This window comes from Zophobas morio, unplaced genomic scaffold, assembly GCF_036711695.1.
Source record: "Zophobas morio isolate AGI-343-1 ecotype UQ-CSIRO unplaced genomic scaffold, CSIRO_AGI_Zmor_V1 ptg000272l, whole genome shotgun sequence".
NCBI lineage: Eukaryota > Metazoa > Arthropoda > Insecta > Coleoptera > Tenebrionidae > Zophobas > Zophobas morio.
In genome coordinates, this window is record NW_026972376.1 from 5,849 (window position 1) to 24,897 (window position 19,049).

Consider the following 19,049-nt stretch of genomic DNA (forward strand, 5'->3'; position numbering starts at 1 on the left):
GGAGTATAAATGCGTTTTATAAAAATAAATTCTTCCTTTTAATAACTTCTTTTAGAATTGACAATTTAAGACGTTAACTTCAAATTCAGTTAAGAGATTAACTTATAACAATTTTCTTAAAAAGTATTTTTATTAAGAAAAGAATTTTTTCAAAAAAAATTCGTTGAGTATAAAATAACAAACTACAAGGGTCTTAATTAGTACTACTGATGATTTTTTTTCATCAATAAGAATTAATATAAAATTTTAAGTCTTAAGTTTTTTTATTTTTTTCAATTAACAAAACAAATTTACTTCCGGACTACTTAAAAATTTAATAATTCACCAATTTTAAAAAGAAATTTAAAAATTTTCTTTTCTTATTATTCCTGAATGTAATAAATCTACTTCCGGAAATATAAAACAACTTATAATAGAAAAGTAGAGGAGGCCTACAGAATGTTATGAATTTCAGTGTTGCAGTAAATCTTTTTTTTATAAAAAGATGTAAAAGAAGCTTAATGCGGAGCGGGTTGAACCACGCTTTCCAAATAAATTTCAAAAGGACAGAGCAGTTGATTATAAGTAAAAATGAATCGCTTTGCAAAATTGAAATTAATTACTGTAAGATTTTCTGTGTCGTTGACCTCGCGAACGAAAAGTTTTAAAAAAAATAATTAAACTAAATAATAATCACAAAATTAGTACCGAACGAGCCGTTAATAATCTCCAGTGGCAGCGAGCCAAAGCAGAAATTAAATCTTCACAACAAACTAAACTCATTTTTTTCAAGTAAAGAAGTTTCAAAAGTTTTGGTACAAACAATTCCTTAAGTTTCAAAAATAATTAATTTTAAATTTTATGTACAAAAAAATAGGAACAGGCCGAACCCACATGGAACAATCAGAGATGGCGCCAAAAAAACACGCGATTCCGGTGGAAGTGCAAAAAAGGTGGTCGCTGTTGAGTAAAGCAAGCGCGTCTGAATTTAAACAAAAAATTTTTAACCAGAAACAAGAATACAAGTATAAATAATAATAAGTAAAAAAAAAAAAGGACCATCCAGAGATCCCAATCGCATACTACTAAAGAAGATTGTTTTAATAACTTTTTGAGTGATTACTGAATTCTGATTTACGGCTAAAAGTGGCTTCTGTCAAGAAAATATTATTAAATAAAGAAAATAAATTAAAAAAATTAAAAAAAATCAACAAGAGAAATATAAATTAGAGCAGCAGTGTGCTTGTCTTTCAGGTAAGACAACGCCTCGAAGTAAGAAGTCTGCGCCTCCAAAGAAGACCTGTCCGCCTGCACCATGAGTCGCCATACCTCTTCGACCTTCACCAATATGGTAAAAGAAGGCACGCGGAAAAAAGCAGCAAACAAAAACGACCAAACCTCCGCGTGGAGACCTCGACGGGCGCAGTTTAGTAGCAGTAAAGAAGCTTCAGGATACCGGAAAGTTCCTCCGCAAAGCGCAAATCTTTTAAGAAAAATAAAAAAGAATTCTACTCAACAGGCGAGCATTCTCAGCGTGATTCAATGAGTTACTTTGCGAGAAGCGCAGGAACGGCGCCCATAGAGTTGTGCTTAGCGAGGAAGAGCAGTAGAAGCTCCAAACTTTTGCGCGTTTCACAGTGCGGATTGCGTTCACTAATAAATATGTATATAGATTGGTAGCTTTTAAGAACTTTAATACAAACCAGTGCCTTTTAAGAAAGGCGCTAAAAAAGAATATGAACGCGTGTGCGGAGAATAGAAGTACAGTAAAATAAAGCGAAGGTGCATCGCTATGATTGGAGATCCAAAAGAGACAAGTTTGGAGATTAACATCTAAAAAGCTTAAGTTTTATAATAATAATAATAATTGAAATAGACATTTACTACAGAAACTAACATAATATGAAAATTCATTAATATTATACACAACGATATTAAAATTATGTAAAAGTGTTAATAATAAGAAAGGGATATTATAAACATAAAGACTATTAAAAGTAATAATAATATTATTATTATTATAATAGATATCGGCGAACATAATAAATATAAAAAAATATTGAACATCAAACACGTTAGTATTAATATTATCATTCCGCTATTGTTACGGATAATAATAAAAGTCAATAATTATAAGGAAAAACAGTTAACATACTTTCTAAAATTAGTAATCATATTATTATTATTACTATTATTAACTATTACTAATTATTATTAATTATTATTTTTATAATTATTACTATACAACATTCACAATAATAATAAACATATAAAAGTAAGTCGAAACCTCCATGCACTCCTTAGTAAAGTTCGAGTGCCGCGCCAAATAGACGGCCTCTCGAACTTGAAATATATTCTTCGCGACGGCAACAAGGAACTGAAAGACATATGGCGAGCTCGTAGGCGAATTTTCGAGGATAAAGTTAAGCAATTTGTGCCTCAGTGCCTCATTTGCTACAAAAAATAAATATATATATAAAAAGTACCCACTTATTAACTAAGAAATATTCGGCATTATAGATATAAAAATAAAATATATATATATATATATTTTAATAAAAAGTAATTAAATAATAATAATAAAAAATTCTATAAAATTTTAATATAAAAAGTAAATTATTTTTTTATATAAAAATTTAAAAAAAAATTATTTTCTTCAAAAATTTATAATAGATTTTACAGTTTACAATGTTTTATTATAATTTGTATTTAATAATACAAATAAAGTTTTCGGGATTTAAAAAAACAAATAAAACAAGAAATTGGTATAAAAACTTCAATACTACATAATAAAAAAGTTTTTTTATATTTACAAGCAAAAGAAATGTAATATAAAAAAAATTAATCAAAAATAATTATTTTATTTGTTTTAAAAGTAAATATAATAAAAGTAATAAATAATAATAAATATATAAAAATCTTAAAAAAATTTAAAATTTATGTATTATTTCGTTAAATTTATTTAATAATATAATATTTTTAAAATATTTTTCAGACGTTGATTTCTAGAGAATATAAATTGAAAAGTATATTTAAAAAAAAATAAACAGAAATAAAAAAATAAATATACTACAACAAAAGTTTATAAATAGTTTATAAGTAAAATTATTAAAATATTAAGTATGAAAATAGAAATATACGTAACAAAAAATTTATAAATAATACTCGAAATTAATAAAAAATTTTCAATACATATATGAATATTTGTAATAACTAATAATAATAATAACTTTATATATTAAAAAATAAAAGAAAGCTATAAAACTTTATATATTACATAATACGTTTAAAAGTACTTATAAATGTCAATAATAGAAATAAAAACAATAAATAAATAATTGTAACATTCTTTAATAGTAATAAATTTTCTTATAATAAATAAAAAATTATAGTAACTAATAATAACGAAAAGTACTTTTACATACTTAAACAAAGAAAATAAAATTCTATATTTATATATATTTCATAATATAAGATTATTAATAAAAATAATATAATAGTATAAAAAATTAAAAATTATTTAATAAGAAGGCTCAAATTATAAGTTTCGCATAAATATATATATGTTAATAACAACTAATAAAAATAACAAAAATAATCATTCTCTTCAGAAAATAACTTTTTTTTAACAATTTTATAATAAATAAAAAAAAATTTGTGTAACGATAAACAAAAATATCAAAAAGTATTAAAACCTCGTAGTGTAAATTTTTTATTATTATTAATAATTTATTAATAAACTTCATATAAAATTTTATTTTTTATAAATAAATAATAATAAAGTATAGTATGAATTAATATTAATAATAAAATTTGAATAAATTTCTATTATATAATTTATTTTTTTATGTATAAGTTATAATATAAAATATATTGTAATAACAAAATATAAATATAAAAAGTATTAAAAATAAAGAAATATTTATAAAATATAGTATAGTAATATTAAAATAATAATAATAAAATAAAATCAATGTAAAAGTTTCAATATAATTTATAAAGTTTATTATGTTTCTATAAAAAAAGAATAAAAAGGAAACAAATAATAATTAAATAAAAATAATCTTCGTAAATTATTAAATTGTCTATAAGGAAATAATAATAATAAAGAAAAATATAATTAGTTAATATAAATATAAAAATGTCGTATAAAATTTAAGAAACTTCAACATAAATAATAATAATAATTAGTATTAAAAATAAAATAAATATATGAAACTTCTAAATAATTTATAATCAGGAAATTTTTATTAAGAAAAGTAAAATATATAATAATAAAAATTCTTAAAAATAACAAAATTGTATAAAAATTTCTATATAATTATAAGTAAAAAAAATAATAAATATTATTATTAGAAAAAAAAAATTGTGTATAAATTTTAGATGACTTTTTTAAATTTAAGTAAATTTTATACAACATATGATATATAAAAGAATAATTATTATAAATAATATATATATATATAACTTATAGATAATTATAATATTTATAAAAATTTTTAAAAAATATTAAATGCTTCTATATAAAAAATAGAAATAATAAGAAAATAAAATAATTAAAAATTATAAGAATTGTGTAAACTTAATATATAATTTAAAAATTATAATTAAATTTCTAGTGAATATTTTATTTCATATAATAATTATATAATAAAATTATTAAAAACAAGAAAAAATTGTGTAAATTATATAATAAAATTATTAAAAACAAGAAAAAATTGTGTAAAAAGTCTAAACGATTAAGAAAATGTAAGTAACTTTTATTAGAAAATTTTTATAAAAGTAAAAAGTAAGGCAAATAATAATAATATTAAGAAATTATAAAAAAAAATAATAATTTTTATTTTATATAAAAAAATAGTAAATAGTAGTAAATTTTTAGAAATAAAAAATGGTAAAATTTCTAAATAATTTAAAAAAATAAACAACATTTTATGAAATATTTTGTTTTTGTATATAAAAAAAGTATACATTTTAAAAAAATTAATAAATATAAGTAACTTCCATTAAATATTTATTTTTAAAAATAAAAAAAGGAAAAAGTAATAATATAAAAAAAATTATTATTTATTATTAATAAAAGTTTCTATATTAATATATTTTATTTTATTTTTTTATACAATAATATAATAAAAAGTAAAATAAATAATCATAATAAATAGTAGTACGAACACATGTGGACGGCATATTTCACCAAAAGCTGTAAAACTTTATTAGTGGGGGCAATGCTTTTATTCTTCATCTTCAAAAGCGTACCTAAAAATATGTATTGAAAGTAAAATATAATATATAAAATAAGTAATTTGATATCAAATCTAAAGTGGAAAAATAATATATATATAAATAATTATATTTATTAGTAACTATAAAACTTAAAAAAATGTAATAAAAATTTTATATATATTATTAAAAATAAGAAAAATTAAGTAAAAATATATAAAACAAATAAATATTCTATAAATAAATTAAAAAATATATATAAAAAATAATTATATTTGACCAAAAAATTAAATATTAGTAATTATTTAATAAATAAAAAATATATATATCATATAAATATTTATATTTTATAAATAAATTAAAAAATTATATTTACAATAATTATAGTTTATAAACAACTATAAAAGTTTGAAAAACGTTATAAATTTATAAATATTATTAATAAGTTTAATAAAAAAAAGTTTAGGAATAATAAAAAGTTTATAACACAGTTTACATGTGATATAATAATAAGAAAAATAAAAAGTTTAACAAAATATTATAATTATATATTAATAAAAAATTTTATAAAAGAACTTCTGTAATGGTAAAAAAATGTTTAATAATAAGTAAAAATAGTGAAAAAATCTATTTAAAAAAATTGAAAAGGTAAAATTTGATAGTAAATTATAAAAATATATATTATAATTAATTTTAGAAGTTTTATAAAAAAAAATTTATGTAATAAAAAATTTTATAAGAAACCTTTATTTTTTATATAAAGTTTAAAAGTTTAATTATAATAAGTAAAATACTAAAAAATATATTGAGAAGTTTAAAAAAGTAAAGTGTTTGAAAGGAAATTATAAAGTAATAAATATATTTATAATTAACTTAAAAAAAGTGAATATTTTATGAATTTTATAAATTAACAAAATATTTATAAAGAAAACTTCAGCAAGTAATAAATGATAAATAATAATGATAAGTAAAAAATATATATTTAAATAGGTGAAGTTTGATAGTAAATTATAAAGTGAAATAAATACTTCCTGAAAACAATAAATATATAATAAAAATTTAATAAGAAAATTTTATTTATTAAAAAAAATTAAAAGTTTAATAATATTATTAATAGAAAAAATATCTTTAAAAAGTTTTCAATGTGAAGTTTGTTAATAAATTATAACATAAAAATATATATTATGAATAATTTTAAATGTTTTATAGAAATATAAAGAAAATTTTATATATAAATAAAAAGTTGTTAGAAAAACTTTTAAACATAAAAAATTATAAATGTTAATAATAAGAAAAAAAAGTTTAAAAGTAAAAAAATATATTTCAAAAAGTGGTTTGCTAATAAACTTTAAATAATAATTGTATATATAAACTATCAAAGTAATAAAAAATTTAATTAAACTTCAAATATTATCAAATATTATAAAAACATTTTAGAATAAGTAATGAAAAAAAACTCTTTATTAATAAATTTTACTTTTAAAAATATTATAAAAATAAAAAAAACTTATAAATTTATAATAATAATATTGCAAATAATAAATTTCATTAAGAAAATATATAAATAAAAAATCATATAGTACTAAAAATAATTATTCTTCAAACCCTTAAAGTGAAATCTTGTAAGTAAATAATATCATATTTAAACATATTTATAAAAAGATTATAAGTTTATTAAAGTTTTAATAGATCTAATAAAAAGTAAATAAAAAATTATAATTTAATATTTAAAAGAAAAATATAAAAAAAATAAAAACCTTAAAGTTAAATCACTTTAAAAATATTTACAAAATAGTATAAAAATAAAATAAAAGTATACATTACGTTTTAATAAAACTAATAAAAATTAAGTAAAAATATATATATTTTACTCATTTTTATAAAACCTTATAGAATAATATAAATACAAATAAAAGTATTTATATAAATTTTAGAAAAACTAATAAAAGTAAAAGAAAAATTATATTTTAATAATTTTGGGAAAAAGTTATAAAAGTAAAAAAATTTAATATAAACAAAATCGCTTTTAACATATTTACAATAATAATATTAAAAATGATTAAATGTATTGCTATAAAGTTTTTTATAAAACTAATAAAAAGTAAATAAAAAATTTTTTATATTTTGTTAAAAAGAGATAAATATGAAAAACTTAATATAAAGTATTAATAATACTAATAAAAAGTAATTAATATATTTTTTAAGTTATTTTTATAATTATTTAAAAATATTTGAAAGTGGTTTTATTTAAATACTTTTGTTTATTTTTACATTATTTTTGTGATGATATTAATATAAAAGAATAATAAATTCATATTCCAAAATTTAAAAAAACATATGAAAATATATAACTAATTTTAAATAAAAAAATTATAAAATTATTATAAAAATAAATATAAAATATTTATTACTATTAAAATTATCATATTAATAGTAATAAATAATAATTTATTTCAAAAATTTTATCAAAACCTACAAAGAATTAAATAATATATAATAAAGTATATTTACATAATTTTAAAAAAAAAAAAAACTATAAAAACTTTTATTAAAATTGTTAAAAAAAGCAATCACTTAAAATAAATTATAAAAGTATTATTAAAAAATTATCATAATAATAAAAAATAAAATAAATCCCAAAAAATTTAAAAAAAAACTTATTATAATAAAATATTATATAAAAATATTTATAAAAAATTAGAATAATAATATAAAATCATATATTATATTTATAAAAAAATTATAAAAACTTACAAAAAAATAAGTTATTTATTAAAAATTATCATAATAGCACTAATAAATAATAAACTAAATTTCAATTTTTATAAAAACTCAAAATTATGAAACTTATAATAAAATATAATCAATTTTTAAATAAATAACAAAAATATTTTTTAAAATAATCTGAATAATCTGAATAGAAAATTAATTATATTCTAAATATTTTAAATAAACTTAAACAATTAAAAAACTTATAATAAAGATAAAATCTCTTTTGGAAAAAATATATAAAGGTACTATAAAAATTTATTATAAAAGTATTTTTTTAAAAAATTATTTTAATAATAAATATTATAATATAGTTCAAAAATTTTAAGTGACTTACAAAAATAAAAAACTTGGAATAAAATTTAAATACTTTTAGAAAGAAATTATAAAAGTATAGATTTAAAAATTATCGTAATAATAATAAATAAAAAATATTTAAAATTTTTATATAAACTAATAATAAAATAAAATATAAAAAAAAATTATAAAAGTATTATAAAAATTTTAACAATATTATATAAGTTATAAATATTAAAATAGTTAACAAAAAAAAGTATTCGTAAGAAATGCGGACCAATAGCGTCCTTCGGAAGACGTTTCCGGGCGTAATAATCAAGGAAAGGCGCGTAAGTGTCGCCAGTCAAATGAATTTCTTTAAGCTCGAGTTCATTTAAAACTATTATTTAAGACGAAATAATAAATAGAATACAATTATTATTCATAAAAAAATAATAATAAATTATATAAGTTTATCATAATATTGTTAAATAGTAAATAAAATATATTTATTATTAATAAAAACATAATAAAAAAAATAATATGGTTTATAGGTAATATAATAATATTGTTATTTTTAAAATTAAAAGAAGGTTAAAGTTAATATTGTTGATAAGATATTACTATTACCAAAAAAAAAATTATGATAGTACTGTTTAATAGTGTATAAAATATTATTTTTATTATTAATAAAATATTAATAAAATAGTTTTTAATAATAAATAAAATAAATTACTATTCAAAAAAATAATAATAAATAATAATATAAAAAATAATCACTATAAAAAAATAATAAATATTGGGAAGTCCAACACTATAAAAAATATGATAATTTAGAAAAATTATTATAATAATAAAGAGTAATAATAGTATATTGTGAAAAAAAATAATAGTTATAATATTATTATATAATAATATTATAATATCAGTATAATAAAAAATATAATAAGAATAATAGTAAAAATATTATTTTATTAACAAAAAATAATAAAAATATTAACATAATTATAGAAAAAGAAAATCAAAAGTATACTAATTTTACTTCTATTTTTTAGTAGTTTTATATTTTTTTATAAATATTTTATAATTTTTTCTTGTTCCTTTAGTTGTAACTTCTTAAAAAATATTATTTTTTTAAAAGCTTTCCAAAAAAAGTAAAAGTTTTTTAAAAATAATAACATGCGCATAAGTTTTATCTTCATATAATTTTAGAAAAAAGCTTATTAAAGTTATATAAGATTTTTATATTTTTTCTTTCTTTATTATTTTTATATGTATATTATTACTTTTTATTCTTTATATTTATTTATTTATACATTATTTTTAATAAAAAATTAAAATAATAACGATAGCATAATAAAAGTTATAATAAATTTTTAGTTAATCATAAAGATATAATAATACTGTTTACAACTCAATATTATATTTTCTTCCTCTATTTTTATTATTTTTATATGTATATGAATATTTTTCATTTCTTTATAATTATGTATTTAAATATTTTAAAATAAATTATTTTACATTATATTTTAAAGAAAAACTATAATAATAACGAAAGCAAAATAAAAGTTATAATAAATTTTATGAATTCTTTAATATATTAACATAACTATAACTTTTGTTTTTCTTTCCTTTTCATTTTCATATTTTATCATAATTTTCATATGTATATTATTATTTTTAAGCTTAAATTTATTAATTTATAAATTATCATGAGAAATAAATGATATTATATTAAATATAGAGAAAAACTTTAATAATAACTAAAGCATTATAATAGTATAATAAAAATTTATGTATTTCCTAATTTTCGTAGGTCTATATATTTTGCTTTCTTCCTTTTTCATTTTCATATTATATTATAATATTTATATGTATATTGTTATTTATATTTATATATTAATAATTAAATTTAAGAATAAAGAATTTTTTCCTAAAATAATTAATATTAATATTAATTTTATTTTCTTATTCTGAAATATATAAAAATACTATATAGTAAATAATATTATTTTATAACTTTATTTATATATTGTAGATTTATTTTGAATAATAGATTTATAATTTTTTTTTTACTTATTATAAAAATAATAAAACCTAATGTAATTATATGAAAAACTTATAACATAATAAAAAAAACTATTATTATAATAATAATAAAATATCTTGGTAAACATAAAAATTATAATAAACTGTAATAAAACTAAGCTCGATATTTTTAATACTTAATATAAGTTTTAAACAGCAAAATATCAATAGTTTTTATTTCACTGTAAGAAAATCTTTAAAAGGCATTAAAAAATACTATTTTTTTTAACAGTTTTAATAAAAATATAAAAAATAAACTTTTAACTTTAAAGTATAAAAATTTTTTTATTTAATATTGATATTATTTTTCTATATGTAAAAAATATTAACAAACAGTAAAAAAAAAATTATATATATATTTTTTAATATTTTTCATTAAAAAAAGTCACCGATCAAGAACTTTTTTTTACACTTCTACCATTGAGCAAACATTTTTAGTAAAAATATTCCACTTTATTCCTTATCAGTTTATTATAAACCATTATAGTATAATAATGAAATATAAATTTTTTTTGCACTATTAAGCACACTTTTGCGCTTCGATAAAACCAGCCAAAAAAATTTGCTGCTATTAAACAACCATTTATTTTTATCATTTCTTTTTTTTATTTCTTACTCTTTTTATACTTCATAGTCTTTACTTTTTATTTAGTATATTTTTTAAAAAAAAATTATGTATTTTTATAGTAAAAAAGTTTGGTTTTATTTTTTTATTTATTATTATTATTTATAAAATCATAATTTTTTGGGTATTCAGGTAAACTGGCAACGCCTACAAAAAGTAGAGATTTATTTAGATTTATAATTTTTAGTATTACTATTAGTATTATCAACCATTCATTTTATTTATAGCCAAAAATAGTTTTATAGTAGTAATGCCTACAGCTGATGAGCTTAAAAATTTATGCACAATAAATAACGAAACCCTAAGTGAATTTTTTATAAAATAGTAATTATCGATAATAATAATTCTAAAAGCAATTTTTTTTAATAATTTTTAAATACAATTTATTAGTATTTTTTTTAGAAATATTATAAAAAAATAATACAGAATAATATAAAAAGTAATGACTATAGGAAATCATATATTATAAAGTAATAAAGAAAAATATATATAATATAAAGTATATAAAAACGAATAATAAGAAATAATAAATATCGATATTCATAATTACAAAAATATAATAATAAATCTATATGTAGTAAAAACTTTTTATATAAAATAGTACAACTTTCTAATTAATTAATTATAATAATAATAAATTCTTTATTCTCATTATTTGTAAGTAAATCTAAAAAATAACAAAAATATATTTTAAATAACATTTATTAACTTTCAGGAAATTCTAAAAAATAATACTATAATATTATAATAAATAAATTTTATTTTTAAGGATTATATATTTTTTTTACTAAAAACTTTACATTCATATAACAATTATATTAATATTTCCATAATTTATGTTTATGTATACTTTTATTAATAATATTTAAAAAAAATTTTAAACTCATAATTTTCTTAATAATTAATTAAGTAATTATAACTTTTTTTATATTTTTATAGTAAATCTAAAAAAAATATTAATATACAAAAAATTTAAAAAAAAAATTCTAAAAATATTATTAAAAATAATAAATTTACTTAAATAAATACTAAAAATAAAATAAATAATAATATAAATAATTTTACTGATACAGTTTATAATAGAAATATTTATTATTATTTATTTGTAAAAATAATTATTATTTATTATATTATTATTATTTTTATAAAAATAATTACTATTATCAACTTATTTTATTTATTATTAATAGTATTTGCAATATTTATATGTTTATGTACTTTTTCATTAATATTTTTTAAATCACTTTATATTATTTTTTTCTATTTACATATAAAATATATTTTAATAAAAATGTTACGTTTTAGACAAAAATCATATTCATCATTTCCAAGTAAAAACTTAAAGATTTCATTATAAGGCAAGCAAAGTGACGAACGGTCGAGAAAAGAACAATAATCGAATTCTAATTTCTTTAGCTCTTCAGCAAACTAATAAAGAAAAAATATATTTATAAAAAAAAAAACAGAAAAAGTCACAAAAATTTTTATTTATTATTTTTTTTTATATAAAAATAAAAAAGTATAAGCTTCATTAGGTAATGAAAATAATAATATAATAAATAATAAAATAATATTAATGCACAATAAGTTAATGTATTCTTTAGCAGTTTCTCTTTTAAATAGTATTTTATATATTAAAAAGAATTTGGTTATACATTTTTTATAATATTAATTTCAAAAATATATATTTATAATAAAAATTAAAATAAGTCATACAGAATTCTTATTTATTATTTTTTTATTATTATAAAAAAATAATAATAACAAAAAATAGCAAAAACAATATTTATGCATTAAAAAAGTCAATATTTTTTAGCAGTTTCTCAGTTTTTCAATCCTAATTTATATATAGATAAAAACTTATTGTTGTATTTTTTTATATACATAATTTATATTTTCTTTATATTACACATTTTCATTAGAGTAAAATACTATTTTATAATATGATGTTAAAAAATAGATACTTTATTCGAGTTTAATAAAAAAAATTGTAAAAATATGCAAAATAAAAAAAATATTTAAAATAATAAAAAATAGGTATAAAAAAATTTCCAAAGAAATATAAACTAGTAAACTAAAATATTTTTAAAGTATTTTTTAATACTAAATTAAAGCAAAAAAATAGTACAATGAATATTTTTTAATGTTTATTATTCTAATTAATTAATATATATTAATGTTATTAACTTAAAATATTTTAATATGTTTTTTGATATTAATATTTACTATTCATTACTATCAATATATACAATTATGAACTTTATAGATTTTTTAATTTTCGTTAGTATTATAGTTGTTGGTTAAAAATTATAATAAAGAGTTTATAATAAAAGCAAAACAGTTAAATATAATATCTCAACAAATTCCCCTTTAAAAAACTTATTTAAAAGTTAAAAAGAAAAAAAAGTTAATAAAAAAAGTATTAAAAAATTTATTAAAAAATAATGAAAAAATTATTTAACTTTAATAAAACAAATTTATCAAAAAATTATACTTATGACAAAAATTTATTAAAAAAAATTTCTAATAAAAAATAATAAAATTGGGAATTAAATAATTTGCAGCAGCTTTTATAACGCTGAAGAAAAAATATAAAAATTCGTATTTACAGGAAAAAATTTTAAAAAATTTAAACAGCGCAATATTTATAAAAAAATTACATCCATAAAAAAAAAGGCTTCCTAAATATTATAATAAAAATTTTAAATACTATTCTTCATCAGCAAAACAAAAAATAAAAATTAATAAATAAATGAAAAGATAGTAATACAAATTTTAATATTTAAAAAAAAAAATAATTCAAAAGCACAATATTTAAAAAATTATTATATGCATAAAAAATACTTAAAAAATTTCATTAGAAATTTATAAATATTATTTTTCATAAATGAAACTGAAAATAAAGTTAATAAGATAAATCCGAAAATAATAATAAATTTTTTAAACAGAAAAATTAAAAAAAAATTGGATTAAAAAAGGTTTAATAAAATTTGGATTATAACTTTTTTAAAGTATATTAAATTTTATTGTTCATTAATAAATTAAAAATAGTAATAAAAAAATTATTAACACAAAAAAAATTTTAAAATAATTCAATTAACGCACTATTATTAAAAAATATTACGAATAAAAATATTTAATAAAATTTATATATAAAAATTCTTTATATATATAATTATTCTCCATTAATAAATTGAAAATAGTAATAAAAAATTTTAATAAAATAAATTATATTTTATTTGTCACTAATTATTTGAAAATAGCAATTAAAAAAATTTTATTTACAAAAAAAAATTTAAAATAATTCAAACAGCAAAAATTAAAAAAAGATTATAAATAATATATATTCATTAATTTTTTTTATACAACTAAATTTTATTCGTCAATACTTGAAAATAGTAATAAAAAAAATTATAAGAAAAGTTATATTGACAACTTTTTTTGAAATATAAATTATTTTTCATTATTAAGAAAAAAATAAAAGTTAATAAAATATATTAAAAATAGTAATAATAAAATTTCTGTTCATTTTAAAAAATCTAATTGCACGTGCACACAAAAACACGTGATCCTTTTTAAATAATTCAGTAAAATAAAAGACCATGCGACCTGTTTATACGCACTTGGTTCCACGCGGCTCACTAAATTAAAAACTTTATTTCTAAATTTTTTTTAAAATAAAAATATTTGTATAAATTTTTTATAAATGCTAAAAAAAATAAACTTTAACTAAAATAAGTTTTTAATTTTAATAAAAAGTTTTTAGAAAAAAAATTAATTGTATAATTATTTTAAAAAATTTAAATAATTCATTTTCCAAAATAAAACCAAAAAAAATAATTAAAATTTGAAAAATTTAAAAAAATAAATTTAAATTTCTTCCAAAAATTATAAAAATTCGATTGCAATAAAAAAAGAAAGACTTAGTAATTATTATAAAATTTATAACTTTTTTATATAAATTTATATTTCCATAAGCAGAAAGTGAAAAGGAAACGTCGAGAGCAAACCGATCATAATCTCGATAATTGCATTTTTCATTTTTTTCAATGACACTAGTCCCTCTCATTTCCTAGTAAAAAATATTTAAAACATTTAGTAATATTTATTTGTTATACAAACTATTAAAATATAAATGGAAACAAAAAATTAAAAATATAAACTTTTAATTCTGGTAAAAAATAGAATAAAAATTTAAAGATTTAATAAATATAAAAATAAAAATGGAATACAATAATAAATTATATAAAAATATACATGTACTTATATTTTTGTAAAAATGAAAAAGTAATAAAATTATTCACTGAAAAACAAAGTAAATCACTAAACAAATAGAAAACTTAATTAATAACTTACTTTCTTGTAAATGTTGGAGACAATTTAGAAAAAATAATTAAGTTTTAACTAAAAATTTTAGTTTACTATTAATTAAAAAATAAATAAAATTATAGTTGTTAACTATAACTAAGATATAGTCACTTATATATAAAAGGATATTGAAAAATATAATATTATATAATATTAATAATAAGGTAAAAAGTATAAATTTTAAAGTTGAATTTTAATAAAAACTCAATTATAATAAAATCAAATAACGTGCAAAAAAGTGGAGAGAATAAAATTAATAATAAAATAAAATAATCTAAATTTTTTAACACATAATAAATCAAAATTAATAGAAAAACTGTGATCTACTTTAAAACTTTCTAATAGCTAGTAGCTAAATAGTAATTATAAATTATTAACTCGTAAAAGAAAAACTTACAATAACTATTTACTAAAATAAACGGAAAAAAAATTTACAAAATTCATAACAAAAACATAAACATAAGTATTAACTTTTTATTATAAGTATACGTAAAGCTAAACTAATAAAAGTAAAAGTAAAATTTATTATTATAATGTATAACAGGCTATAATATAAAATTTTATAGGATACAATAAACAAAATGTTTAAAACACCCAATAAAATTTTAAAAAACCTTTAATGTTTGAATCCTGGACTCTACAAAAGACTCGGCCTCCTCGAGAGTTTTGAATTTATAAATAAATTTTTTATAAAGTGAATCCTTTTTAATGGAAAAGGAAAAAATTGATTTTAATAAATAAAGATGTAAATATATAAAAATATAAAATTTATTAATAGCTCCAAAGTATATTAAATTATAACAATAACTGTAACACCTGAGCAATTTTTCGGTCCTTAAAGACTTTCATAAGGTAGTTCTTGTCGGCCTCTGGAAGGAAACTAGACGGCGGATCTCCAGGTAAATTTCTTGCAAATGCATCAAAAATAACATTTACAGGATCTTCGGTTTTAAATTGTTTCACCGGATCGATAAAATGCTTTAATAATAATAATCAAAAGTTAATTTTTAAAATAACCAAAATTTATAGTAAATTACTGTTTTTTCTCTAAAAGTACTATGGGAAAGAAGGGGGATAGTTTTCTTCCTAAATTTTGGTGTCCAAAAAGAAGTTAACAGATGAAATATTTCATAATTGCCCTTAAAAAATAGTTTAGTCATAAAATAAATTCCTCACAAAAAAAGAATTCAATAATGTGGAAAGAACTTGAAATTTATCAGGTTGTAATTGCCCACGTGCAAGTGCGGTTTAGTGCGGTTTACAGAGGTCTTGTTCTTACAAGCGCCCATATTTCTTTGTAACACTAAATGTATTATTGTTATAAGTATATCTTCGCCGGGTTACTCTCGCCATACAAGTCGCTTAATACAATAACGAGAAGGAAGAGGATTTTTAAGTACGGGTGAAAATAGTTTTTAGACTTGGGATAGCTACACGTGCAGCTTACATTTAGGATTTTGATGCGACACTTAATCAAACGTCTTTTCGAGGCTTCCGAAGAGACACTATCATCGTTTTTATTATTATTAATTATATTTGTTAGATAATAAAATTCTAAATAAAGAAGCATTCTATGTTCTCGTAGGCTTAGAGGAACTTTAGTAAAAAAAAATTAGTGTTAAGGCCAAGGTTCGGATTAAAGTAGTGAAGAAACCATCCATCCCTTAATCAAGCGGAGGACTACCCGTATTTCGGCTTCAACAGTAATTTAGCCAACGACGGATAAATACTACTTCTACTAGGCGTTCTGCGTGAATTGTAGCTGAAACCTTTCAGAAAAAAGGATATTCATCTTCGTCTTCATCTTTTGCAACTGCAACTAATTTACCGTTAAGGCAAACCTGTAGGCAGTGACACATTTACACGTAGTAAAGAGGTGCATGCATTCACCAGTATTAAAAAGTGCACAAAGCATCTGTTAACGATAGTGCTAGACCTATACCTAAATGCTGTGGCAATGACAGTGGCATTTAACTGTATTCCAACTCCACGTAAAAGAAGGAGGAGTTATTAGAGGAGATAACTCAGTGCAAAATTTTACCCTGGCACGTCAATACGGCGAGGGCCACTAAGAGTCATGACCAGTAGTGACAGCGGTTGTAATATTAACATAAAGACCTGAGACAGAGCTGGAGCCCATTTAAACCTTAACATTTCCATGACATTCCTCTTGCACTTCCAGGTGAGAGCATTGTCCATTCTCTATTAAGCTTATGCCGCCCGTGAATTGACAGCTATTCAACGGCTACAACAAGAAGCTTTAAGCAACTTTTAGTAATCCTGACGAGCACAAATCTGTCGGTATGTATGCTAGGGATTTTGAAGGACTTAAGACCCTTTTACAGTAATTCTATGCCTTTGATTTTGAATTGCAGAAGTAATTTAAAACAGGAAACATGAACTGCAGGAGTTAAGACCTCGGGGAACGCTGCCACAGACGCTGTTGGCTAAAGCCATCCTCTCTTTTTAATAACATTTAACTTTTAAACTTAATAACGTACACCGCCAAGGCCAACTTCATACTATAAGAGAAAGCGTTAACTTTATAGTTAAAATCGATTTATATACTCGAATCATCATCTACTTACTTGGATAGAAACCCATATTTGTGCTCACAGTTTCAGCCCCCTGGCGCCCACTTCTGCCTTTCTCTCTCTGTGCCTAATTTATAAACGGTGCTACAGCTGTTCAATACCAAAAGGTTAACAGCGAACATTCTTAGCGGAATAACCGCACCTTGAGATTCTCGCTAATGAGCGCGGACTGAAAGTACTTGACCCATTAAGTTAAAGTCAGGGTTAACGCTTTGGTTAGACACGAAGCCGGAGCAGGGGAACATGCTGGGTACGGTCCGTTAAAAAGTTAGTCATCTTCCAACAGCGCTTAGCTGAACTTAAATCGCCGGTTAATTCCTTTTGAATAGCGCTACGGAAGGCATCGAAGACAGTTCTCCTAGTCCTTACGAACTAAAACAATCGACTGATTGCACATCACTGTCGGGGCAGCACTGCTGGTAACCCCTGTTGTTAAACTGGTAGCGATCCAACCGCTTACCTGGCGAGCTGAAGACGGTAATTTTCGAGTATCAGTGCCTTGTCCTAGTGAGCATTGTATAGCAGGGGCCATTAAACCGGCTACACTGGTGAATAAGGAAAAAATGATTGAACACCACAACAGCGTTTCCCTTTAAAAAGTTTACCAAGCAAGGTAAGAAGGGCAGGTATATACGCCACGATCGCTACTGCATAATGACTACATTAGAAACGAATGGCAGCACTCTTTAATGAATTTTGGCTTGAAAAGTCTTAAAATATTTAAAAATCCTGCGAACAGGATTAAGGTTATTGTTTGTTACAGGCTGCGACATGTTCGCTAACTAAGAAGAGAAGCATTGTGTTGTTTATGCTAGTAAGACCTCTCGAAAGAGTATTTAGGTTGGCAACTACAGCGACGGTCGCAGAAACAGTGTAGTACTTTAGGAAGTGTTAAAATAATCATCAATCATGGTGTTTTGGTGAGCGCACTTAAATGAAACTACCTCTAGTACCGCATTAATAAACCACGAGAATGAGCCCAATGCTTCCATATATAGAAACTGGATGGTTTAACTTAGAGTTCAGACAGGAAGATAATAACTATAAGGGGCTATTTAGTCTTAATTCTTGTATATAGTGTAAGATTCTTATAATAAGATATTAGGGCTCCTCCCTTCTGGTGAGGATTC

The 19,049-nt window shown here is 19.0% G+C and overlaps 1 protein-coding gene across 1 annotated transcript; it reads right to left on the reverse strand.

Moving 5' to 3' along the window:
* Positions 1 to 492: 492 nt before the first annotated feature.
* Positions 493 to 2,343, reverse strand: LOC135119552 (uncharacterized). The gene is made up of 9 exons (XM_064043963.1): positions 2,267 to 2,343; positions 1,745 to 1,812; positions 1,531 to 1,632; positions 1,378 to 1,462; positions 1,192 to 1,317; positions 1,039 to 1,132; positions 870 to 961; positions 688 to 807; positions 493 to 626 (listed from the first exon to the last, which is right to left on the reverse strand). Exons 1-9 carry the CDS (start codon positions 2,270 to 2,272, stop codon positions 498 to 500), a joined length of 822 nt encoding a protein of 273 aa, XP_063900033.1. The 5' UTR covers positions 2,273 to 2,343; the 3' UTR covers positions 493 to 497.
* Positions 2,344 to 19,049: the final 16,706 nt, after the last annotated feature.